Source organism: Pygocentrus nattereri, chromosome 2 (assembly GCF_015220715.1).
Source record: "Pygocentrus nattereri isolate fPygNat1 chromosome 2, fPygNat1.pri, whole genome shotgun sequence".
Lineage (NCBI taxonomy): Eukaryota > Metazoa > Chordata > Actinopteri > Characiformes > Serrasalmidae > Pygocentrus > Pygocentrus nattereri.
In genome coordinates this window covers 34566167-34592028 of record NC_051212.1, presented here as the reverse complement: position 1 = coordinate 34592028, position 25862 = coordinate 34566167, and the positions used below count along the sequence as shown (strand labels likewise).

The 25862-nt window shown below is 37.4% G+C and overlaps 1 protein-coding gene across 5 annotated transcripts; it reads right to left on the bottom strand.

Annotated features, from left to right (window-relative positions):
- Nucleotides 1-87: 87 nt before the first annotated feature.
- Nucleotides 88-22057, bottom strand: LOC108436128 (phosphatidate phosphatase LPIN2). 5 transcript variants are annotated; one of them, XM_017712411.1, is made up of 21 exons: nt 21827-22057; nt 21598-21680; nt 16013-16213; nt 13983-14078; nt 13245-13456; nt 12833-12943; nt 12534-12657; nt 10792-11383; nt 9414-9513; nt 8205-8383; nt 6929-7022; nt 6766-6835; nt 6558-6641; nt 6376-6449; nt 5395-5533; nt 5161-5309; nt 4241-4327; nt 3907-4059; nt 2712-2826; nt 1480-1583; nt 88-616 (listed from the first exon to the last, which is right to left on the bottom strand). In XM_017712411.1, the coding sequence occupies exons 3-21, from the start codon at nt 16202-16204 to the stop codon at nt 466-468; spliced, it is 2826 nt and encodes a 941-aa protein (XP_017567900.1). In that variant the 5' UTR covers nt 16205-16213; nt 21598-21680; nt 21827-22057; the 3' UTR covers nt 88-465. The 5 variants fall into 5 exon arrangements, with proteins under 5 accessions (XP_017567900.1, XP_017567899.1, XP_017567898.1 ...); XM_017712410.1 differs by lacking the exon at nt 21598-21680 and adding an exon at nt 18078-18133; XM_017712409.1 differs by lacking the exon at nt 21598-21680.
- Nucleotides 22058-25862: the final 3805 nt, after the last annotated feature.

Genomic DNA, 25862 nt, shown 5'->3' with positions numbered 1-25862 from the left:
GTAAAATCATTAGGACTGTATTTACATCATAAAAGTAAATATAGGCAACTATAAGCAATGTTACTTGCACAAATGAACTATTACCTCTTCATTTCAACTTGTATTTAATCAGCAGCACTGCATGCATGTATACACAGTGAATCTCTTAAAGTGCATTAGAGGATATGTACAGTCAGTCTGTGACGTGTTCATATGTGTTAAACACAGCTTCAAACAGAGCAGCATTTTTTCATAAATACACACAAATAGCATTAAGGCTTTTAAGCTCAACTGCAAGACCCACTATACAGTAGTTAAATTCTTAGTAGATTCATTTACAGAGAAAAGAATGCAATCCCCTACTAAAAGTGAAAATAATAATCAGTTGGTTCTTGTGTTTTAAGATTACAAACAATAGTAGCATCACAGTTAAGGTCAGTTCCAGCCTGACCAATCACAGTAGGCTTTCCTCAGTGGCTCAGCCAATCAGAGTAACAGGATCTCTTCCAGGCAGACCTCAGCTACGGGCTGCCTCCAGTAGCAGAAAGAACTGAATTCTGGGTGAACAAAGGCAGCACTTTGCTCTTTGTCAACCCAAGGGAAAACATGATCCACCAACTCGTTTAGGCGACTATACCTGCAGTAGATACATAGAAAATAAGTTCACAAATCTGTGGAATCATGCATCATGCTATACAGTAAACGCCATGACAATGATATTTGACTTTTTTTCATGTACATCTTTTGGAAAAAGGTGCTTTTTTAAGTACAGCCTAGTTTATGAAAGGCATTTAAAGCATTTCATTTAAGCTAATTACACAGAGCTTGCCTGTAGATAAGCTACACTAATCAGAGGCAACCAAACATCACAACCACAAGTTACTGGCAGTCTGACACACTAATTTCAGGGGTCAAGTCAAAGTCAGAAAAGTGGATATTACTACTTGGCCAAAAACATTGGCCTAAATCTCAATTTATACAAAATAATTGCAATTTAAATCACAGTCGCAATATTAGTCAGAAAAGTCACAATTTTATATTTTTCCCCAAGTTGTTCGGCCCTAACATCACCCCGTTGGGTGCTGTTTCACTAGCCACTTTCTAGAGAAACAGCATTTTCTGATCAGCTACCAAGCCAATTAATTTAATAACAACAATTATCTCCTTAAATCTTAGGCTTATTATTCAGTTATTAAGCTTGAAGCTTATAATTCAGTAACTAATATGATACCAGTACATAAGTTAAGTAAATGTAGAAGCAACATACTGACCCTATGGTTTAATGACTTAAATGCCTAAAACACAGAAAGTAACACACTGATCAATTAATAACAGCAAATGTGCTGTTTATACAGTTTCATGAAAAGTTGTATATACAAATACAAGTGCTTTCTTATTTATCTTGTCATTTATTCGGTTACTCAGTGTTGGCTCTGGATAGACCTGGTGCAGTAGGAGTCTTTCCAATCCCTGAGTGTGTGAACTGAGTCATAAACTTACGATGTCTTGTTGCCCCTGGTCAGTTCCTGAATGACCTCTCCTTTAGGGTTTACCGTGAATATGCGGCAGGCTGGAACATGTACTTGCTTATAGGCAAACACATCCTGGAAGCACAGACACAGCTGAACTTATTCAGTAGTTCTGTGTTAGAAATCAACTTTACACTTCAACTCAATATACGTTACACTATAACCAATAAAGGTTATAAGATAGCTTCACTTTAGATCATACATATACCAGGCTACTACATTCCTAAAGAGCTCTTCTTTGACCCCTCTCAAACTGATTTGGTGATGTGCTCTTTCACTCTGCTGCCAGAGAAGTTACAGTGCATGCATGTCCTAATTACCCTGTAACATGCATCAACATGTAGAATCTTAGCTATTACATGCGTCGCCATGTTTTCTATCACTTTATAAAATAAGCAATCATTGTTGGCTGCACTGTGATCCTTTCTGAGCAAGCACACGCATACATTCAGAGTGCAATTTAGATGAGAAAGCACTTGTCATTGTTCTGTTTAATCAGAATAACTTTATTAATATGTGAAATATTCCTGTTCATGCATTTTCTTATTCAAATAGTAGTTTGTGATACAAACTAAAAAAATCTATGATTTTTGTGGCTCTGTTAGATCTTACACATAAAATAACTGCAATCACCGCATTCAGAAATCACATTATTTACAGAAAAGCAGATAAAATGGCAGAAACAGCGGCTCTAAAGGGTTAATCCTGTTAAAATCTAAAAATTCAATATGCTGTGGGGATTACAGACCTGCCAGGCTCAACTGTCATTTACACGAGTGTAGAAATACATTGAGGCATAATATATAAATCTAAAGGTGGTAATTTGACAGTATAGATCATGGAATGTTAGAACTGATTATAATCTATTACAATACTATTCAATAAAGTACGCACACATTTTTGGGCACTATACCAAACTATTAGGTTTGAACTGTGGTGAATTATTTATATTTCGTTAATCACCAAATAATTTAATAAAGAACTGTAACTGAATCAAATGGTTGCGAAGTCAGAGATTTACAGCCCTGGTCATTACAGCACGGTTCTTTTGCAATGTTCGCTTATTTCTATTGTAGCAATAAAGTAGCAAAGCAAGAATGTAAAACTTGTTCTGGATGATCACAGCTGAGGTAAGCGGAGCAATCCTTCTATATTAAATATGCATTTCCTGACACCTAAAACGAACACCGTATAAAAGCTTACATTGCTGCGGTTGCCAAAGGCTGCATAGAAAGGCTGAGAGTTTTGAGGGAAGAGATTCTTGATGTCCGTTAAGCACTCAATCTTAAACTTCTCTGGCTTCTTCTCAATCACCTCCCTGTAAAAACAGAGTGAGCAGGTTTTTTCATCATTTCCAAAGCTACCCTGTATTTAGCCTTCTTCCTGTAACCTCTATTTAACCCCTTAAACTCTAAGGGCCCATATTATGTTGCCCACACTAGGAATGTGCACAAGTTCTCAATTACTCAGTTAGCCATTCATGGTGCCAGTATTCAAATACTGCAACCAGTATTTGTGAACACATAATGTCTGAAGACAGAGAAAATATGCAAACCACTAATTCAATAAATTATAAAACATCAACATTTTATGCATATTTGCAAGTAAGAATGTTATACTGTGCTACCCCAAAATGTGAGTGCCTTAACACAAACACAAACATGTTAAGGGCATGACAGAGAGGACAGAAGCAGCGAGGCTGTTATCGCTATGTAGGCTAGGATGATGTTAGCAATAGGTTCAGAAACAGTTAATTGTATTTCTCTGATAAACTAACATGTTGGCATATCATTTACTGAAAAGGAAAAACACTTTTCAAAAAGTCTCCAACAGCATCCAGCATCCAAAACACATTTGGTGGTTTTGCTAGTGATCATCTGGTGCTGGTCTAGGCTGATTTTCATGCCACACCAGTTAGCTGTATTTTTAGCTCATTCGCTATTCATTATGCTACCTCATCCGACCTACCAAATTCCCTCAACTATTTTTGAATAATAAAAAATGTTTTCAAATGTTTTCCTCTGTGTGATGCTAAACTTTAGCAACACCAGTGCCGTGACCTTAAAAGGCTCTACATTTATCTCAGTTGAAATCCATTTTTACCTTTGTTTGGCATTGACTTTTCCTGGCCTGAAGTTAACTGGATATGCTTTCATTAACTCTTATGGATACCTGAATATCAAAGTTAGTTAAATGGCACACCTCTAGTCCACACTTCACTTCCTCTCTCTAAGAACTTTGGAACATAAATACTGGTTGCATTGTAGTTACAGAAAATATACATAGTTATGGAATAACAGTAACCAAAGTAAAAAGTCTAATAATCGAATAATAAGCCAAAGCCTAAGTTTAAAGTGGTTAAACTACTGTGTGTATGCGCATGTGTGTGCGTGTCTACCTGTGGAAAGCTGAAAACAGGCTGCTAGGTGAGAGCATTAGTGGTCCTCGTGGTAAAATGGTTCCTCTATCATTGACCCAGTGTAAGTATCCTCTAGTCATTCCTGCCATGCCAATTGCACGTGCTGAGCAATATAAAAACTTATAGCCATTCCTGCGAAACACAACACAAACAGAGGTACAGCAGCACTCTGCTACATATAAACACTACAACACAAACACAGCGACCACTACGATTATATTGCATGGTGTATGTTTAGTGCCTTTCAAGACATTAGGGCTGGACATTGTCTGGTTGTTAAGTCATGCGAGTCATGTGTGCAGTCATGTCTTACTCATGTATAGTGTGGTAGAGTTTAGCAATGCCCTGATGTGTCCAGTCTTTTCCAAGCTGAGGAAGAAATTGTCCTAAAACATCAGACCTGAGAAAAAAGAGAATTAGCTTCAAGGAATTGACACAACAGTTTTTTTTTAAACTAATCCTACTATTACCAGGCACTAATGTTCAGATAGTACAGACAACATATATTTCTTTTTGTTAGTTTTTCATTCCTTTAGGCAAACAGTAGAAATATATAATTACTGTAATATCAGCCATAATTGCTGTCCGACTCATAACTCTGATAGAAATGGTCTAAAATTACTTGAAATAAAATCTTGTTACATAGCATATTTTAAAGAAGACCATTTTTCTTTCACTTTTGATGTTAATGTCAAAGACAGGAGTCTTTCAGAGAAAGCGACAATGTTTTCCATATAAACTGCACAGCCATAAAATATTTAATTATTTGGTGTAATAATGTTGATGTTCATGGATTTCATCACTTTTGCAAAACTACTTTGTGGGGCAAAAATGTTGAAATGATTATTTTTACTCATACAGCATTAGGGTCTCTGGAACATAAACATAAAACGGGTCAATTTGCTGGATCAGATATGGTGTGACTCAACAATAAACTCCTAAAAATAAAGTTATTTGAAGTGATGCCAAAAGAACTGCTTTTGTTTACCTAAAGAACCTTTCAATGGATAGTCATTTTTGTAAATGAGATGTGTGAGTGTGAAGAACCTTCATATAAGATTCTATTCCAATTAAAAACATGATTTAACACACATAGATCCAAACCAAGAACTATTTAGGAACCTTTATTTTGAAGAGTTTACATCATTGCTCTAACCGTAAAGTTACTGGACCACAAAATTCTATTGGAAAACTAACTGCTCATATCTCCTCTATGAAGGAATGATAGCATACTTGGTGATGGTGCCATCAATGTCAGAGATCACTATCTTGTCATTCCAGTGCCACAGATAGATGGTTCCCTCACAGCGGCAGGTGCCCTGGTACTGAGTGGTGATGCTGAACACAACGTCATTGGGTCCTTCCTTCAATCCCAGAGTGGCCTTTTACACATAAACATGCACAATTCAGACTTTACTCAACCACTTTCTCAACCACTTTCCACTCTATATGGGCAGTGTGCCTTACAATCTGATCTGATGAAAGCCGTAATGATTTCCTATAGGAGTGTGTGTGAGCATGTCCATCCATCTGCAGGCGCTCAGTAAGAGCAGCTGTATTCAGCTCTTTACAGTCTTCATCAGTAGAAGAGTCTGCTGCCACCTGTCTGTAAAAAACAAAATCTTACTCATGACCTGTGCTGAGCTGTAACAATAAAGCCTAAATACACTTGTTGCTGTACTTTTTTGCAAGCAATGTAAGTTTTTGTACTTCTTTAATTTAATTTACTTAATGTACTTTTAATTATTATTTTTTACATTTATGCTAACACTAATAGGGGGCTAAACACACAAATTTAGCTTCAATTCCAGAATGATGAAAACCACTTAAACCTATTAATCCAGCATATTTGGGTATACAGAAAAAGAATTAACAACTAACATTCTGCACAATTTGAGATACAAATATATATGCTCCTATAAATGCAGCCTGTTGTGACTTTAAGAACAGTAATTTTAAAGTGAAATATAATCACAGTCTTGCATTTATATGCAGTATAAATGTATAACCCAGTTATTGCAGTTATTTTCCTTACATTTTTTTCATGGAAATCCATGATGTGTTTGGTCTGAGATGTAGTGGAGTGACCCTCAAGTATTATCATATTTGAAATCTAGCATTATACATCAGGATAGGTTTACAGCTACTGTAGACTTCACATAAAATTAGTCACTGAGTAGAATTTTGGAGAGGTGTTAAATTTATTTACAAAATTTGCCATAAAATAATGCTCAGGGCAAGAATTAATTTGGTACAGTTCCAAACAGTACCCCTGCTAAACAATGCAATGTTCCAATTTTAGTTTCATAGAGGATGGCACTATCTATGGCAAATCAATCAATAGGCGATAAAATTCAATTCAAATCCTAAAAAATCGAAAAACAGTAACCACACAATCATTTTAAGGCCGCTTAAATTATGAATCGTCTAGATTTAGACAGCACTTACCGTGGAACAGGGCTGTCATGGTAGTGAGACGGAACCCTGCTGAGTAAATCTCGTGTCTCCTCTTTAGTCTCTGACTGCAGGAAATGAACCAAAGACATATTGGACACAAGTATGCATTATATGTAGAGACACAGTCCTCTGCTTACCTGTGTGTGTATGTGTGCATGCAGGTGTTTACATACCTGTTGTACACTACTCTTCCTCCAGAACCACCAGCGGGTGGTCTTCTTTGGCATTTTTTCTTTTACCCAAGCATCTTCAGCTGCCTGCATTGCACATAAACACAATACACAATGATTGCACGGGGTTCCTGTGGTGTTCTAAACTTCCATTTTTTTTTCCCAAATTAATCTTTGAATCTAATTTAATGAACACTATAAGCCAATATACCTTGGGCAAATTCTTCTGAAAAGCTTGCATACTGAGAATCAGTGGTGCAGCCAGGGTCCAGTTATAATATCTGAAACATAAAAAGCTTAAGTGTTAAGCGCACTTTGGAAGCCACTGGTGAATCATAAATATATGCAGAAATCATTTTATTGGTGTCACTGACCTGTTGTCAATTCTCACAACCAGGTTTGGGTTGTCAATGATGGCAGGATTGTCAGCAAACTGCTGATAGGTGACAATGTGTTCCAAAAACTTCTCTGTAATGACAAAAGATTTCATTATTATCCACAAAACTGTACCTGGAATTGCATTAAAAAAGGACTAGCACAAGATCAGTACGGAATCTCACAACTATGTAACCGAACTTTCATTATGTGAAAACACCACTTTACTCGGAGTTGTAAATGTTAATGTGTACCATCATGCATGTGAGTTATGCATCACAAACACATTCTGAACACATTTGATTGATACCAAAGGCAGGGTTATTTTGGCTTTAAAAAAAAAAAACTGATTAAGCACTGAATAACAATAAGTCTGCAGTTCAATGTTTAAAATGTATTTAAAATGTACCATTCTCTACCCTCAAGGGAACCAGTCCATACATTAAAGTTATAAGAAACCGTGTATCTTAAAGCACAAAACAGCCTGTTTAATTCTAAAGGATACAGAGTGACTGGAAGATGGTCATGTAGAAATGGTGCGCATTTATGTAGCATTTTTGTCACATAAAACCATGGGACCATTATCATATTCAACACAGTTTGTTGTTTGAACCAGGCAACCTTTCCAATACATAAACAATTTATACAAGAAAAAAATAACAGTATGATAAGTGAAATTTGTGAATTACTTTAGCCTGGCTAGCTCTCACTGTATGTTGTTTACATACCTCAAATCAATGCTATATTACAGCCAGATGGTGATTAAAATAATACAGATGTGAATTTTGTGTCTTATACACACAACTCAGTCAAACAAATATGATGAAAAGGTTACTTTTCTGATACATTCACTCATCAGAGTGAAACTCAAGCAACATCTGTCAGGTAACAGATGTTATTGCTTTGAGGCTACAAGAAGACAAAAAGGCTACTTGAATATGTTTAACTACATAAAATATCCATGTTACATTTTATCCCATGTTGGGTTGTTCCTCTACCTTTCAAACTGTTACATAAAATGTAAACTTCCAAAATTAATGTTAATTGTAACTGGAATTTTTTTGTAAAATGGTAAAACATGCATCAGCATAAATTATCTTATGATAACTGATTAATGGTGAAATCTGATTTCATCAAAAAGCAAAAATCTAATAATCAGGCCAGAGATTTACATTCCTAATTGCAACTAGCTATGTAACTACTACACAGTGTTGCGTGAAGTATATATTTTTTTATTCATGTGAGTGTGTTATGGGAGTTTGCATGTGTGTGTACCCTTGTTAACGTGAGCGTTGTCTCCCAGGCCACCACAAAGTGACAGTGAGACGGCTGGCAGATCCGCAGCAGAATCAGACAGACATTCAGTACCGCTGTCTGCAGCCGCACTGCCCACCGACTGAGGAGACTGAGAACCTGAACACGCACACCCCTCCTCACACTGACCTACAGACTCACTACACACACACACAAAGCCATTTGTATAAACATGCATAGTCATATTAGTTTTTCCAAGTGAAAATAAGTTATCACACCTCTTCAGAGAACACACTTCTACATATTTTAATGCACAATTACTTATTTGACTGTTTATATGAATTATGAATGAACATATAGGAAATAATAAAAAATAAAATGTGGCCTGTGCAAAAGTTATGGCACATTTTATATTTTATTTTACATGTTAAACTCAAAGAGTATATATTATAGATAATAAGTAGATATCATGTGCTAAAATTTCCAGAAAAATGCCATAATTAGGTTTGTTCCCTGTACAGGATGTGTTGTCTGTGAGTATTAAAACTTTGGATATGACTGTATACTCAACCCAGGGACAATCATTTTGATGAGTGCACATAAGCTCTGCAAATGATTCCACTTACAAATCACTGAATAAAAGCCAGATAATGAATTCATTTTGGGTGAGCTTGTTACTGAGCCTTTTTTAGTTCCAGACTAAAGATTTGTGGAGCAGTTCAAGCTAAAGAATGCAGGCCCAGCCATCCCATTAAGTGAGTATACTCAAGCAAAAACTACAACTGTACACTAAAATTTGCAGTAAAGTGCCATATTTAGTTGTGCTCCTTGTAAAGAATGTTTACTTATTTTCGCTTAGAAATGTAATAAATCACAGGGCACCTAAACTTTACCATATGACTGTTTACTGTGATAAAGTAAGTGTTGTTCAACATAAAAAATTTACTTGTATGAGTTAAATGAAATACATTCTTAATGGACAAGGGCACATATTCCTATTTATATATGGGACGTATGGACTGAGTAGCAAATGGTATGTTTTGACACACTGTTTACATATTGCTTCAAACTTCTTTAGTGTGAAAAAGGAAGGGCAATTCAATTTCCCATGATATGGGCCCTCTGATGTATATTAATATGACTTCTGATATGACGGTAATGACAAAGTGTTATGATTTCATTAACTGATGATCATTAAAGCGTAGTGCTGGTAATGTTTTGCTGAAGTACCTTTTAGGAAAGTAGCGAGCAGCAACATGAGGCTCTAAGGCAGTGAGATCATCCAGGTAAATATCCTCTGGACCCTGATGCTGACTCCTCTTCCTCACACCTTCATCAAACATAAACACATCATTGTATATACATGCAGGCAAACCCTGAGATACTGGCAGTATTGAGATACACATTAATTGAGGGATCAACAACATTTCATGGTTTGGTTTTATTTTGGTTTTATTGTGCAAAAAAGGTCTTGGACACCTAAGCAAATTGTTCAAAACTATTTACATTGGCAATAATGTAAAAACACCATATAACACTACAATAGAAGCAAATAAACAGTTATGCAGTAAAAAGTAACAAGAATGATTTGTTTTTTAAAAATCACAATCAAGATGAGAGTCTGAAGAACAGATTTAGCTTCAGATTTCTCCCCCCACTCCCAGTTGAGGTGGGCACTGTATCACAATATATCACAATACTTCAAGACATTTTTTCAATAGACAATATGCATCACAATATTATTGGTTCAGTGCACAAATTGCACTGCACTACATTACATCCAAATAAAAAATAATTATTATCTCTTTTAGATGAAACATGAAATTGGTCTGTGTTTTTTTTAAATACTGCTCAGACAAGCATACTGTAATGTGATTTATCATAATGATATACGTCATATTGTCCATTCCTAGGCTCAAACCATCAGCACCCCTGATTTAACACAATAGAGTACTGATTAGGCAAACCAGCTATTGGATAATGGCTAAAAACAAAGCTTCTTCAAACAGAGCTTTGGAAAAGTTAACTGAACACATTAACAAATAAATCACTACTTTTATTAGTTGTATTTATTCTTATATTAGTGTTATTTTGAACAAATAAAATAGCTTTTTAAATATAATTATTCCAGATGACAGTTTATGATAATGATAAAAGAATATAATTAGTTAAAAGGTTAGTAATTTAAAATAATACGAGTCTAATCATTCATCAGTGGAATTCAGTTGAAAGTGCAGATTGTCAATTTTTCAATGAATACCATTGTATTTGTGGGTGTACGTAGAAGAGGAAATATTAAATTGTGACATGAGTTCACTGTGTGGACGTAAAAAAACATGCTTTACATTTTTGCCTTGTTTTTGGTATTTCTTGAATCAAAACAAACTGTAAAAGTTATGCAAACCTAGACTCAATCCTGTCAATACAACAGATGAATATCATTTGTACCCCAATTATGTGATTACACTGTAACAAAAATACAGGAATAATCGTAGACTGGAACAGTTAGTAGTTCAACAATTACCAACACCTTTGTGACTACCTGTAGTCCTAGGACTACTAATGGTTTTAAAGAAGTTCTTCATAAGGACAAAAATAAAACATTTACCTCTCCTCTTAGACGACGCTTCTGGTTTGGAGGACTGGCACTCTGGGCAGATTTCACGGACATCCCCCAGCAGACGAGCAGCAGCTTGGGGCACACTCACAGGCTGCTTGCTCCTTCCCACAGAATCAGCAGAACTGGCGCTTGATGAAGACAACTTTAAGGCATGAGGTTCTGTTTTGGACATGTGGAGTTCTAGTTTGTTTGTATGGGTTTCTGTTTGGTGCACATGAATCTGTGACTCTAATTTGCTTTCTTGAGTTTGGAGCTTGAATGTATCAGAGTCAAGCTTATTTGTATGAGCATCTGATCTGCGTGGATGAGGTTGGACCTTAGGGTCCACTTGGTTTATATTAGGATCAGTCTTTGATGTGTGGCAATGCAGTGGCTGCATCTGAAGTTCTGGTTTGGCAGTGTGAAGTTGAACTGGTTGAACAGGGTTTCGAGGTTGAGGTTTGACAATGACTGGATGAACAGCTGTTTCATTCTGTTCTGTTGGCACCGCACCTATGTTGTTGATGACTCGGAAGTGAGTGCTCTCCGACGGCGTAATGCCGTGTGTCTTCAAAGGCTCTGCCCACTCTCTGCAGCTGAACTGAAAACATTTTCAAAGGAACAAGAGATGAAATAAAAATAATGTAATTTACACATTGTTCCCTTTACCCCAAATTTACTTGCGTAAGGCCATGAGGCGGATGTTACTAACAAATACTGGAACCTTACAAGTGAAATAATTATAGTTCCTGACACTGTATGACACAGTGTTATCTATTAAAATGGACAAATATAATCACAATTCAGGCTTCAAGATGGCTGCTACTACTGTTTTTAGTTAGGCAACATACATACCTTTTACATACTGTAGTGTGTTCAAGTTTAGGTTTTTAGTTCTTCACCATTTATTCACAGGTTTATTCTAAAGAGGACTATTATTTTGAAGGTGGGGCTAGGCAGACGGAGGATATGCATGAGGGCAAGAGCCGAAGAGCTAAGAATCAGATGTGAGCTGAAGCTTAGAAGGAGCTGTCAGGGACAACTCTGCTTTTGTACGGAAAAGCTGTGGAAAACAACAGCTGGATAATAAAGACTTTTGCAATAGCAAAACGTTAAAATTAGATGATTGTATAGTTTACATTAATAACAGTAATAAACCTTGTACTGGTAGTACAGTTTCCACAATGCTAATTTTAATTGTTAGCTACATTAGCCTTGTAAGTCCAGTGCAAAACTAAAGAAGCACTTCTTCAGATAACAACATACGCTGTGGCTGATCAACTACATTTAGGGTGAGAAGAACATTGTGTAAATTGGATTATTTTTACCCTAAACTGTTGCCTTAAGATTTATACATGCATTTCCTAAATCAAATGTATGCAAGACGCCAGTGCAGTTCCTGAATTAAGGTAAGCAAATTCCATTAATTGTATTACGTTTTAAAATATTAAGTTTATGTCCTGGTTGGAACACAACATTTTAAATTCAGCCAAACACAGTCAACAAGAAGCACAGTTACACCCACTGATCTCACATCTATTTAATGATGCAGACAATTATATCAAAAGGAAAAGATGAGTAATAAGAGTAACTGAATCTACAAATTAAAATCAGTTAAGCTTGTGGTCTACTGGGAGAAATGTAGCCCCAAACTTTTGCTTTAGACTTGACATGCACAACCTGCCTTGACATAAAATGATGTCAATAATATTCTCCTACAAAAATTATGATTATGTTCAGTGAGCTCATACCTTGGTGGCCTCTGGCAGTTCTCCCCAAGTCCACTGCATATGGGAACGATTCCGCATGGCGCTTTCTGACCTCACTGACAGTTCTGAGTCACTCTTAGGGGAGTTGGGCTCTGACACACTCCTGCTGAAAAAACACTCTATGAAAATGTGTTTCTATGCTGCACAAGTGTGTCTCTGTTTATACTGGACTGGAATCTAGCTATAACAACACATTAGTATGTTGCACACGTTAAGTAACTTGAAATGTAAATATGCAGATTAAGGTTGAGTATGTTGTGTGCATGGATGTGTGTGTGCACCTGTCTGTGGTCCAATCTCCATCAGAGAGTGGATAACTGTCTAAGAGACGGTGTGGAAGATTCTGTCTGGGCTCAACTGAATCTTTCACTACAGAAAATGATGTTGATGACCTGTAAATATATATAAAAGCACAAATAAGTTGTAGTGTACTTAATTGCATTTCTGCCTGATCTACATTCTATACTGACAGGCTTGAGCAGACAAGAGAAAAGCATGGCCAAAATGTAAAGGATGCTTTCTGCAAATCTACACTGTACATGATGAATGAATTAATAAATGACTTAGTAAAAAAAATTAATATATTTCCATCAAATTAGCACGAAAATGAGCTAAGAATGAGCATTATCGTCACTAAGCATCCGCGCGTGTTTGAAAGCACTGTCTGAAGGTAATAGTAAGTAACTGAATTACTGATTGGCTGCGGCTGAGCTTTGCTCTTCTTTCCTCTGTTCGGAAATTTTGTGTTTTCTCCTCTTTCTTTTCTTCTTTTTCACCAATCCACTCCCTCCATCTTCCATTACTCCACTCTCCTGGCATGGTTCAGACATGCGTGAGTCACGGCCCCAGAACACTGGCTCTTCAGTTGGGATCGGCGAGGTGACCAGATGAGCGGGGATCGTTTCCTGAAATTACACAAACTGATCAGGACTGTGCAATGGTTTCAATTTTTCCACCAACGCAGACTCCGTCAGCATGATTATGGAGACATGGGTTCAATAATCCATACAATTTTAGTTCACAGTCCTTTGAAATGGGCACGTATCCACTAATAATATCATATAAAGAATACAGGGAGTTACATCTCTTATAGTATATAAGAGAACTACACTGTGTGCCACATTCTGTGTGTTTAATATCTAGTTTTGCTAATACATTCTCAGGTTATTTGTATTTACCTAAAAAAGCTAACTGTTCTTGTCTATTTTGTTCTACTATATAAGTAGTTCCTCCATTCATATTTATGAGTTCAGTTTTAATAATTCAGAGATGTAACTAACTGAATGATATTTGGTAAATCTGAGATTTGATGATGCAGTGAATAGTTTCCTAAAGTGTCTAATTGATTAAATAATTGAGCAAAAGAACATTTACGTGAGGCGATTTAGACCCCTAGTGGCAAAACTTCACATCTTCTTTGAGTCAACTCACATTGGCATGCTGGGTCTCCTGCACAAAGAAAGCCTCTCCATTGTCACCCAGCTTCATATGCAGGTCAACTGGTGAACCGTTCACCTCAATGTCAATCTGCAGTGTGAGAAAAAAATTAATATTTCCTGGAATGACTACTGAAAATTCCCTTCAGTGCCCTAAGTACTTTATCTTTGCTAGGTCATATACTATAGGTTCTCTGTAAGGTTCATTAACCAACCACCTTCAAAACTGTTTACCAATTATGAACACACACAGAGTTTACAGTGGTTGCATAAACTGGTCTGACAAGTCTAATGGACCATATACCTTAACAAAACAAACTAAATAGGCTCTGATGTCAGAGGCAAGCAAATGTCTACAGGGGAAACATGATCACTAGATGTAGGGGACATGCAGAACTAGGTCTAGGTAATAGAAACAATGTTGTACAAAAAATTGTCCTATAGTATATAGTATTCAATAGCACATCCACTAGCAGTAACAGTGTTTCCTGAGTGTAACATACTGCTATGGACACAGATAGTGCCGAATATCCTCATTCAGCAACCTCACATACTATGAGTGCAAAGATCTCTGATTTTTGCTTTTGCAAGGTGGAACAGAAAATAAATACATATTAATTTGTTAATTTTTTGTTGTGTAGATGTCTACTTCTGTTTACACATGATAATTCAGCAAAAAAAATAACATTTACACAATTCTCCCCATATCCCAAATGACCACACATGTTTGCTGTCTGCAGTTTATTTTGATAGTTCGGCACTGCAGCTCAGTTTGCATTGTGTAAACTGCACGCCTATATCATCACACACTTGCCTTAATCTGTGTCACATTGTTAAATAATATTATTATTAATAATCTTGGAGGTATAAATAAGCAAAAAAGTAAAAAAAAAACTGACAACAGCAAAACTGGAAATACAAGATTTTGTCACATACACAATATGTTGCACACTAATGTCATTCTAATAGGATAGAAATGTGGAATAAATAACCATCTACATAATCTTTCTTGTTGGGATGCTTGAGTGCTTTTGTGTCAAAGTCTACTGTCAACAGAAACCAGCATTCGAGAAACACTTATCAGAGGATTCTATTTATAACCTGTACAAATTACTTACTCTAATAAAGTCATTTCATTTCAACTTTTTCAATTTGTTCACACTGTCATGTACAGCCAAAGCCATAAAGTAATGCCATGGCTTAGCACAGATTTCAACAACTAGCTACTTCAAGCAGTGATTATAACGCAACATTTGTATGTACTGTGAAGCACTGTGCTTTTTTGAGAGATTTATACTGATAAGATTGCTGTTTTGCAGTAGTTTCAGGTTCACGTGTCTGTGCCCACTGCAAACTGCATGTTATCCTAGAAATGCCTCAGAGGCTTTAATAGGTGATAAAATGATAATTTAATATGTAAGCACACATTCTTTGACTAAAACAGCAGACCAACACTTCTGTATTGTACCCAATTTCAGCCAAAATCCTAAAATACAGTGGTGACATGAAAAATAAGATGGCCAGATGAACAGTTTTACATACAGTGTCAGAAACCACCCACTGTATAATACTATTTAGTGGGTTATTGCTGGGGTAGTGCTTGTTAGCTGTGTTAACTGTGTAGCTCCAGTGCAAAGCTAAAGCAGCAAACTTCAGACACTAGGAAAGTCTTCTTGGGCTAAGAGGGCAACTGTGTAAGTCTGATTTTTGGTCATTTTCGTAATGCATGCAGTATGATCTCATGCAAGGATGCACAATGATAATGGAAGTGTACAAATGGTGGTAGATAATTGCTTAAAAGATGTATTTATTGTATTACAGGAAAGCAGAATTTAGGGCATGATGGAGTACTGTGCTAAAATTTCATCATTTTATTAATTATACTGCATTTGTAACCTTCTACAAATAAGTATCATAAATCTCTGTAATGCTAATTCAGGTAAATCCAGTTTCTACATTTTACAAATGCTTATGCAGCAGCATTAACATAAGTAGATATATATCTGGAAATTGACTGCCACTCACCACTTTCTCTCTGGAGCGCAGGACACCCAGCTTGCCAAAGCGGACATGGAAAGGTGAGCACTGGAAGGTTCCATCTGGCTGCTGCACCACCACCACATCAATACATCCAGAGAGGGTGGCCTGATTCAGACCTTTATACAGCTCTCTGACAGTCACCAGCACCTGCCCTGCCAACTGACCCACATAGTTCATACTGCCCACCTGAGACAAGGAAACATCAAGAGGAAGAAAGAAAAATAGAGAATTTACAATACAGGGGATATTTAGCAGCAGCCACTCAATGTAAATTTCTTGTCAAGGTATTTGTTAGTGAAATTTCCCAACATGACATGATGGATCCAAGCTGCTCTCAAATGACCTGCTTGTAAGGAAAAAACACTAAAGATTAGGTGTTTCAACATAAAGAACTTAAAATGTAATGTTTTCTTTTTTCTCCCTGCAGTGGCTTTATTTGCTTGGTAGCCTCGGAGGCTCACATTAGCACCAACAGAGAATCTGATCCTAGATCAGCACTCCTACTCTGAGAAGCTTGGTGAGTACAGGCCCTGGTCTTTTAGATTTGTAATGAGTATTTTGATGGTCTAAATGAAGATGTAAGGAGTAAAAATTTAGTTTTTCTCTTGGAATGTAGCTGAGTAAAACAATAAGTATTCAATTGTACTTGAAAAAAGTACATTTTGAATATAAGTACAATCACTTAAGTATTTCCCATTCTTGTCCAGGGCTACACTTGGTAAAGATGAGCAGAGATTACTATGAAAAAATTCTTTGTAATTCTTCGGTTTGATTCTTGATTTATCTGCATTCCTCCATGCTTATGATGAACAGAAGATCTTCAGCTGAACTATTTTGTGGCACCAACAACAAATACAGGAAACGCCATCCCATTTACTGTAAGCAACACACTGAAACCAGCTGAGCAGTATTAACAGCTCTAATCGACTTAATCTCTGACTGCACTGTGAACTTTATTTCTCAGAAAAAAAACTTCGCCAGTAACATTATAACAATGAGATTCAATAGACTATTGTTTCTGAATGACAGTCAATACATTTCAGTAGTAAAAGAAAGTAGCTCTAAAGCAGATTTCAAATCTCGATTCATATCAGACACAGAATAAGGCATCTTTACAAAGCATAACTATATTTAAAGCTAGAGGTGGACAATATGATAGTATGTTACCATTATGGTGATAAATCGTGCCACAATAACACATTTTCTGTGTATACATCTGTATGCAAAAGTTTGAGCACCTCTGCTCAAAATACATGTTTACACATCCTCTACAGTAGTCCAGCACAGTTTAGTGATTTACCTGATTAAACTGTGTCAGCCCTCAGTTCCCCAACTCTATGCTACATATTTTCTGAATTTACCACATTGTGAAAAATATAAATAAAACACAGCCTGTGTAGAAGTTTTAGCACATTTTATAGTTGATGTTATATATGTATATATGTATATATATATATATTATATATATATATGTGTGTGTGTGTGTGTGTGTGTGTGTATCTCAAACCCAGCAAATACACAGAAACTGAATAAATAAATAAATGCCATATTAAGTGTGTTCTTTGTAGAGAATGTGTTAACTTATTAACATGTTATATGACTTTTGCATCTGACTATATCATGGGTATCATCAGTACTTTTACTGTAAGGCAACAAAAAACTGCATGTACCATAAAAAAGACCACTTATAGAGAGCCTGTAAATAACAACCCCCTTGTACCTGACATTCTCAAATGTTTATGTTTTAAAAATGTGTGGTTTTGAAAATAGCACTATCGTTTTGCTGGTGCATTTTGTGCATTCCACCCTGTTCAGAAACCTCAGAAAGACAAAATATTGTGATACACATTGTACACTGTAAGATGTCTTTAAATACCAATGAAGATGTTACCTTTTTTGAATGAATGAATGACCTCACACTACATCATGCAAACAATGTAAAATCTACACCTCACCAGAGTCCAGGATAATCTCAGTAATGTCTCCAAATCACAGTCCATTATAGTCTACGCATGCAGGATGTTTCTGTCTGTTAAGTCTTTCTTTTTACCTCTCTACTCTTCAGTGCCCTGTATGGTCCGTCTTGCACTGTTCCTCAACCTGGACCTTTGACCACTCAGTGGAAAATCCCAGAGTGAGAATGAAAGAGGGAGAATTAAAACCTTTACATAACAAACATCAGCAGTCTGGCAAAGCCTAGTTTAATCAACCAAGCGTCTGTACTCTACACTCTTTCTCCCAAACTCTCTCATTTCATTCTCTCTTCTTCTTCCCCACCAACAATAGGGAAGTGCTCCATACTTACAGTACAAAATAGCAGAAAAGATTTGCGTCATTATTCTCATATGCCACTAAATCTATTTACTTTTTCATTCATTCATTCATTTATGCTTATTCACATATAAATTAAAGGTGGAAGATTGGAGTCGGCCAAGTCGGGAATTAGCAGCTTGTGCTACCCCTATAAAATATTGTAGCATAATTATTTGTTCCATTCTACTGAATTAGTTCAATCTGGAGACCCACGTGTTGAAATTTAGGGGTTATGGTTTGAGATATCCACCTCTCAAAAGAAAATACCCTAATGCCTTGGGTTTAAATGGATTACAACACAAATCTTGTATCTCGTCTAAAGTCTGAATACTTGAATTGTTTAGAGGTTTTAGGTTTTTCTATAACTTCAGAATGAACTAAATCAGTAGAACAGCACATGCACATGCTGTGTATTCCATTGCACTTTTTATCTCTCATTTACTGCCGACACGCTTTAACATTTTAAATAGCTTCAAACTTCACAGACTTCATCGTTTCATACTTAACAACTCACACTTCCATTAGTGAAGGGTTAACCCGGGTGTGTGTACACGCTCACATGTATGTGGTTAGGCTTTGTCACACATGATAACTGGAATGCTCAGCCACAAGACTTTTCACAGGCACATTCTCACATAGACACACACACACACAGGGCTTGGTACAGTCACCACATCCTGCCTCTTACGTGCTCTTTGTCATGGTATAAATATCAGCCTACAGTGCACAAAAAATAGTCTGACATCTTGTTGACATGTTTTCTGTTATTTACAGTCACTGGTGACATTTCAGACCTAATAACTCACAAACCCAGTAAATATTTAAAGAGCATCCACTTTATAAGAAACTCCTACCTTGTACGTTCACTCCCTGGCCACTTTATGAGCTTACACCTACAAACCGGATTCCAAAAAAGTTGGGACACTAAACAAATTGTGAATAAAAACTGAATGCAATGATGTGGAGATGGCAACTGTCAATATTTTATTCAGAATAAAACACAAATCACAGATCAAAAGTTTAAACTGAGAGAATGTATCAATTTAAGGGAAAAATATGCTGTTTCAAAATTTCATGGCGTCAACAAATCCCAAAAGAGTTGGGACAAGGCCATTTTCACCACTGTGTGGCATCCCCCCTTCTTCTTACAACACTCAACAGACGCCTGTGGACAGAGGAGACCAGTTTCTCAAGTTTAGAAATAGGAATGCTCTCCCATTCAAGTCTAATACAGGCCTCTAACTGTTCAATCGTCTTGGGCCTTCTTTGTCGCACCTTCCTCTTTATGATGCGCCAAATGTTCTCTGTAGGTGAAAGATCTGGACTGCAGCCTGGCCATTTCAGTACCCGGATCCTTCTCCTACGTAGCCATGATGTTGTGATTGCTGCAGAATGTGGTCTGGCATTATCTTATTGAAAAATGCAGGATCTTCCCTGAAAGAGACGACGTCTAGATGGGAGCATATGTTATTCTAGAACCTGAACATAGTTCTCTGCATTAATGGTGCCTTTCCAGACATGCAAGCTGCCCATGCCACAAGCACTCATGCAACCCCATACCATCAGTGATGCAGGATTCTGAACGGAGCGTTGATAACAACTTGGGTTATCCTTGTCCTCTCTGGTCCGGATGACATGGCGTCCCAGTGTTCCATAAAGAGCTTCAAATCGTGATTCATCTGACCACAGAACAGTCTTCCATTTTGCCACACTCCATTTTAAATGACCCCTGGCCCAGTGCAAACGTCTGAGCTTGTGGAGCTTGTTTAGAAATGGCTTCCTCTTTGCACTGTAGAGTTTCAGCTGGCTATGGCAGATGGCACGGTCGATTGTGTTCACTGACAATGCTTTCTGGAAGTATTCCTGAGCCCATTCTGTTATTTCCTTGACAGTGGCATTCCTGTTTGAGGTGCAGTGACGTTTAAGGGCCCGGAGATCACAAGCATCCAGTAGAGTTTTACGGCCTTGACCCTTACGCACAGCGATTGTTCCAGATTCTCTGAATCTTTTGATGATGTTATGCACGGTTGATGATGATAACTTAAAAGTCTTTGCTATTTTACGCTGGGTAACACCATTCTGGTATTGCTGCACTATCTTTCTGCGCAACAATGCTGGAATTGGTGATCCTCTTACCATCTTGGCTTCTGAGAGACACAGACACTCTGAGAAGCTCTTTTTATACCCAATCATTTTGTCAATTGAGCTAATTAGTGTTAATTGGTCTTCCAGCTGTTCGTTATATGCTCAATTTCCTTTTTCCAGCCACTTATTGCTACTTGTCCCAACTTTTTTGGGATTTGTTGACACTGTGAAATTTTGATTCAACATATTTTTCCTTTAAAATGTTACATTTACTCAGATTAAACTTTTGATCTTTCATCTATGTTCTATTACGAATAAAATATTGACATTTGCCATCTCCACATCATTGCATTCAGTTTTTATTCACAATTTGTTTAGTGTCCCACCTTTTTTGGAATCCGGTTTGTACACTGTAGCTCCACTATACAGGTAAACAGACTGTAACCTATCTGTAGTCATGCGCAATCTATCAGGCATACCAACCCCATTCATCACTGGTCAGTTTCTGACCGCAGGGGTCAGAGGTCCTACTTTCTTAAAAAGGATGGTTCTTAAAAAGTGAATGGTTCTGTTTAGAACTAGTCCCAAATAGTACCGGTTTATGTTTAAATGGCTCTTTGTATGGTAAAACGGTTCTTCAGGTTGATAGAGAATGTGTTGTTTATGGTTTAATCTTTGTGAAAATGGTTCTATATAGCACCAAAGAGGGCTCCTCTATTGTGACGATGTCAAGTTTGTAACTGTAGAAGAACCTGTTCTTGTGCTATATAGAACCACTTTTAAAATGATTCTATATAAAACGACACATTCTTTATCAATCTGAATCATTTAACCATGCAAAGAGCCATTTAGGCATGCAATTTGTTCTTTGGGTGTTCATGGTTCTATATAGAGAACCATATATACAGAGAAGTGTCTCCTCCAATTGGCTATACAGTCTACTGGACAGATGACGTCGAGTATCAGGTGAGTCCGGCTCACACTTTCTCCTGTCCTTGTTGTCGTTGCCACATTAAGCCAGTTGATCCGAATTAACGTGTAAAGCGCCTCTCACTGCCACCGTATGCCGAGGACCCGCTGAGAAAATCCCACCTAGACACAGTCGACTCCAGCAGAGGAGAAGTAAACACTACATACCAGCAAGAAAACCTCCAACCACTATTAAGACTTACTACTCCATTTGATCTGGAGAAAGTTCTTAGCAGCAGTACGACACCTTAAGCTTTGTCTGAGGCCCCGCTACACACTCTATATCCTGTGGACAACGCAAAGACAGCGCGTATCACACACTGTGGGTGTAATGATTCGCCATTATGGCTGTAAACGATAAACAGTCAGTGAGATTGTTCATAAATTCAGCAGTTACAGTCCATCGAGACGACTCTCGGCGTGTTTGCTCACCTGGACGGGTCTCCAACTTGCCTGAAAATGCTGCTCGCTCTCATTCGGTGTCCTTGTACCTCAGACAGAAAGTGCTATTCCTCTCATTTATAAATATCAGCTGTTGACACTTGTGAGGACGTCGTCGTGTACCGACTGTCTCTTGCCGTCTCGTCTCCTCTCCGATGTAAACGACAAGCGGGTCGGAATTAGTAACGGTCCATTCCCGAGCGATTCTATTTTAGACGAGACTTTTAACTGAATCATAAGAATCGATTCGCGAGCTCGAGCGAACGGAATCGTTTCAGTTCAAACAAGAAGTAGTGTCAATTTGATTAGCTCGTCGATGCATGTCGTTTATTTAGGGTACGACTTACATTTCCTTTATTTGACATGCGTTTCTCTTTTTTATGTATTTGTTTCTCTCATCGCAGTTCAGCTGTGGTGTACAGGAGACTCATTTATCAGTTTTATCACTTATTTATAGTGGCGCAAATAGATAGAAAAAGATATAGACAGTAGTAGGGACAGGTCGGAGTTGGAGGCTTTATGATATTTCTGGAACCGTCGCTGCGCTGAACGAAAATAAGTCGTAGAATCGAACATTTGATTCAGTAAATCCGACTGTTCAAACGAATCGGATCGGTGAACTGAATCGACGTTCTCCTCACCGGTGACGCAGCGCTAAGCCTGTGAGCTCACATGACCGGGTTCAGCGAGGAGCGTCGATACAGCCGCGGAGAAAGTTCAATACTAGATGAAGAACTAATTCTGAGACGTTTGTTTAACATCATTATATAGTATTATATACTCACACTCAGTGTTATGGCAATGAAACAGGAAAATTCTGTTTTAATTCTAGTGGGGAGATGTCAGTAATGAAGTACAGTCACTGACATGCTGAACAGATTATTTACTTCGAAAAAAGGAACCAAAAGTTCTGAGTCATAGAAATGTCGGTGGGTTCAGTGGTGAGACTATATTTAACTACTCTAACTTAAACCGTGTTTGTTTACACTGATCACAGGAGGCTGATGCTGGTGCAGGCGGCTGTGAACTCATTTCTCCATCTAAAGTGGGCCACTTTATCAACAGGCCCTTTATGAAAAATGTAAAGATATTATTAGTATTTTTAAAAACATTATTACTGTTTCATTTTAAAGTTTCCTTTTTATGACAGGCTATTGTTCAACTATTACTTTACACACACAAGAAATGTCAATGCAATCTGTGATTAATACCAGCTTTATTGGAGAAATGATGTTTTCCATTATACCTCTGCTGTTGTTATGTCTACGCTTGTTTTTGTTGCCTTGTCCTCTTGTCTGCACCTACTCTTTTAGTAGAACCAGTGTTATGGTAAATTCAGTTCCCCCCGTTCCCCCTCACTGCTAAGTTGTGTGAATAGTTTTGAAACATTTGTTGTTGAAATAAATAAGCAGCATTACACAGCACAGTTATTAATCTGTATTATTACTGTTAGACTACATATCTCAGTGCACCTAGGAAGTTAGCTTCCCTGTAGTCTTTGAGGCTGAAGTCTTATTGTTATGGTACTGATGTGACTTATCTTTACAGTAACTTTTATTCATATTATACCACCTTGAGAACTGAGAAGGGCGGCATCTTTTACTAGAGTATGAGAAAAGTGGTTTCCCCTTGTATATTACAGCTGGAGTGGATTTAAAGAACAACAATGATGCTCATAGTCTATAGCTGTGTATGATCATTTCCCTCAGTAGCTTTTATTCATATTATACCAACTGTGGTTAATTAAATGAAAAAAAAGCTGAGAGAAAAAGACTAAAATGAACTTTTTGAATCCACAGAACCCGTCCTTAAAAATGACAGATAAAATGGTTCTAGTGACATTTCTATTTTAATTATAGATATGGTTACATCGTTTACATAGGAAGCGCTATAAGTGGCACAGATGCTCCATTTAAACTCCGCCGCTGCCGTGACGTAATACTATATTATTACATATTATTGGTTGCCCTCGAAAATGATTGGTGAAAATGAAGAAGCGGCGAGGCCAATAAGAATTTGTGACACTAGGTCACACTATGGTGCCTATAAAAGGGGTCAACATGTTCGTCTTGCTCTTATTTTCATGACCCGCAGGCTAGAGGACAGACCACAGCTGAGTATCCTTACTATCATCATTACTACTGCGTGCAAATTGCTTGACATGATATTTACTTGTATTGTTGCTGCAGCTGCATACAGTGACCTTGAATGCAAGTGTTGAATTAACAGATTTAAGACGGTGAGGTTAGGAGTAACATCGTTTCCTGATCAAAATCCTAAAAAGCCAACTATGACTTATGACTGAATTAAATTTTTTTTGGTTGAAGATTTTTTGTTTCTGGGAAGTTTTTCACATCTGGCTTGTTACAAGTAACCTACTCTGAAAGCGGCTATGGAAAGGAAGAGCTGCTACATTATTTTTATGCTTTTCATTTTTTAACATGTTATTTCAGTGTAAAGCACTTTGAGCAACTGCCTGAATGAAAAGTGCTCTATGAACAAAGTTATTCATTTTAAATGTGTTAAAAGCCATTTATACAACGTTTTACATCCTGTTCATGAATACATACAAGAGGTAAACATACAGTAACTTACTACAATGTGCAAAAGAGAAGAGGAGTCGGAGAGAAGTCAGAGCAAAAGTGAAAAGTGGAGAGAAAGAGATAGAAAGTACAGACTAGAGGAGGACAGAGAGGGTGTAAATGTTACTGTATAAGTGAATGAGTTATGAGAACACTTTTTAAATGAGATGCACTTTTGTTCAGATACAGTGCTTTAAAATTACTTCCTCATCTAACATTCCTACTGGCTTTTAGGTTGATCTTCACATTGTGTCTTACATTCAGAAGGTCTAACACAATGAAATGCTTTGTTGAGCTGAAAGAGGTTTTGAGAGAGAGGCTGGTGAAGGAAGAGGAGACGAGGGAGAAACAGAGAGCTCTGGAGGCGATGCTGGAGGAAGTCAAGGTGATGCTGAAGGAGCTCAGGAAAGAATTCTCCTCATAGAAGTCGTCAAGCAATGGAAAACAATTGCTTTAGAAAAATATGACATCAGACGTGACAGAGAGAGAAAAGAAATGGAGAGATGGAGGAAAAGCTGCTGGAGGCTAAAAAGAATGAAGGCTTGTTGAGAGAATGAGTGAAACTTGAAGAAGAGCCTTCATGGAGACTGAGCTGCAGAGACAGAGACATGAGAAGATGGTGGAGGAGGAGAGAAAGATGATGGAGAAAAAGACAAGAATGATCACAAAGGAATGGAAGAACATTGGAATGGAGTTGAAGAAGTTTGAGACAGAAAAAGAGGCTCTTGAGAAAGAAAAGGAGATGCAGAGAGTGATGCAGGCCTACAGAGAGAGTCTGACGGAGAAAGAAATGCAGAGACAGAAGACAAAAATGAAGAGAATGCACAACATCAGAAGGATGGTCATAGAGGAAGAGTGGAGAGCTGTTGATACAGAGAAGGTTCAGATTGAAGAGCAGTGGAACGCTGTAGAAAGAGAAAAGAAGCAGGCCGAGAAAGAGATAAGGAGGCAGAGGAAGAAACTTGAGAGAGAAGGAGAGAAAGAGGAGAGAGCAAGATGAGATGAAGAGAGAGGATGTTGTTGCCATAGTGAGAGACGAGATCTTGCCACCGAAGGAGTGTGAGAGTCTGGACAAAGAGAGTGATCTCACCAAACTGGTGGAGGAGGAGAGCAAGACTGAAGCTCAGAAAATCTGATTATGTTCTAAATAGTATGAAAGCCAGTGGAGTGAAGATGTTCCAGAATGTTCCAAAGACAAAAACACACAAACACAAAGGAAATACCGAATCATTATGACTTGTGCTAAATATTTGAAGACATTACGAAGAAACAAATAAACACAAATATATAAACATCAGTAAAGTACAGATACATAAAAAAGCTTCTTAAGTACAGGAACAAATTACATTTACTTTGTTACTGTCCACCACTGTAAACACGCAAATAAACATGAAAATAAATGGTGTTGTTTTAGTGATAAACTCTCACAATAATGGATTAGCAAA

Bases quoted from the DNA above. Each gene is read 5' to 3' on its own strand.
- LOC108436128 (XM_017712411.1), bottom strand. From the start codon at position 16,204: ATGAACTATGTGGGTCAGTTGGCAGGGCAGGTGCTGGTGACTGTCAGA. The intron at 12,658-12,832 runs GTGCACACACAC...GTGTTTTTTCAG, and splicing joins GGAGATTGGACCACAGACAG to CAGGAGTGTGTCAGAGCCCA. The intron at 1,584-2,711 runs GTAAGCTTTTAT...CTGTGCTTCCAG, and splicing joins CCTTTGGCAACCGCAGCAAT to GATGTGTTTGCCTATAAGCA.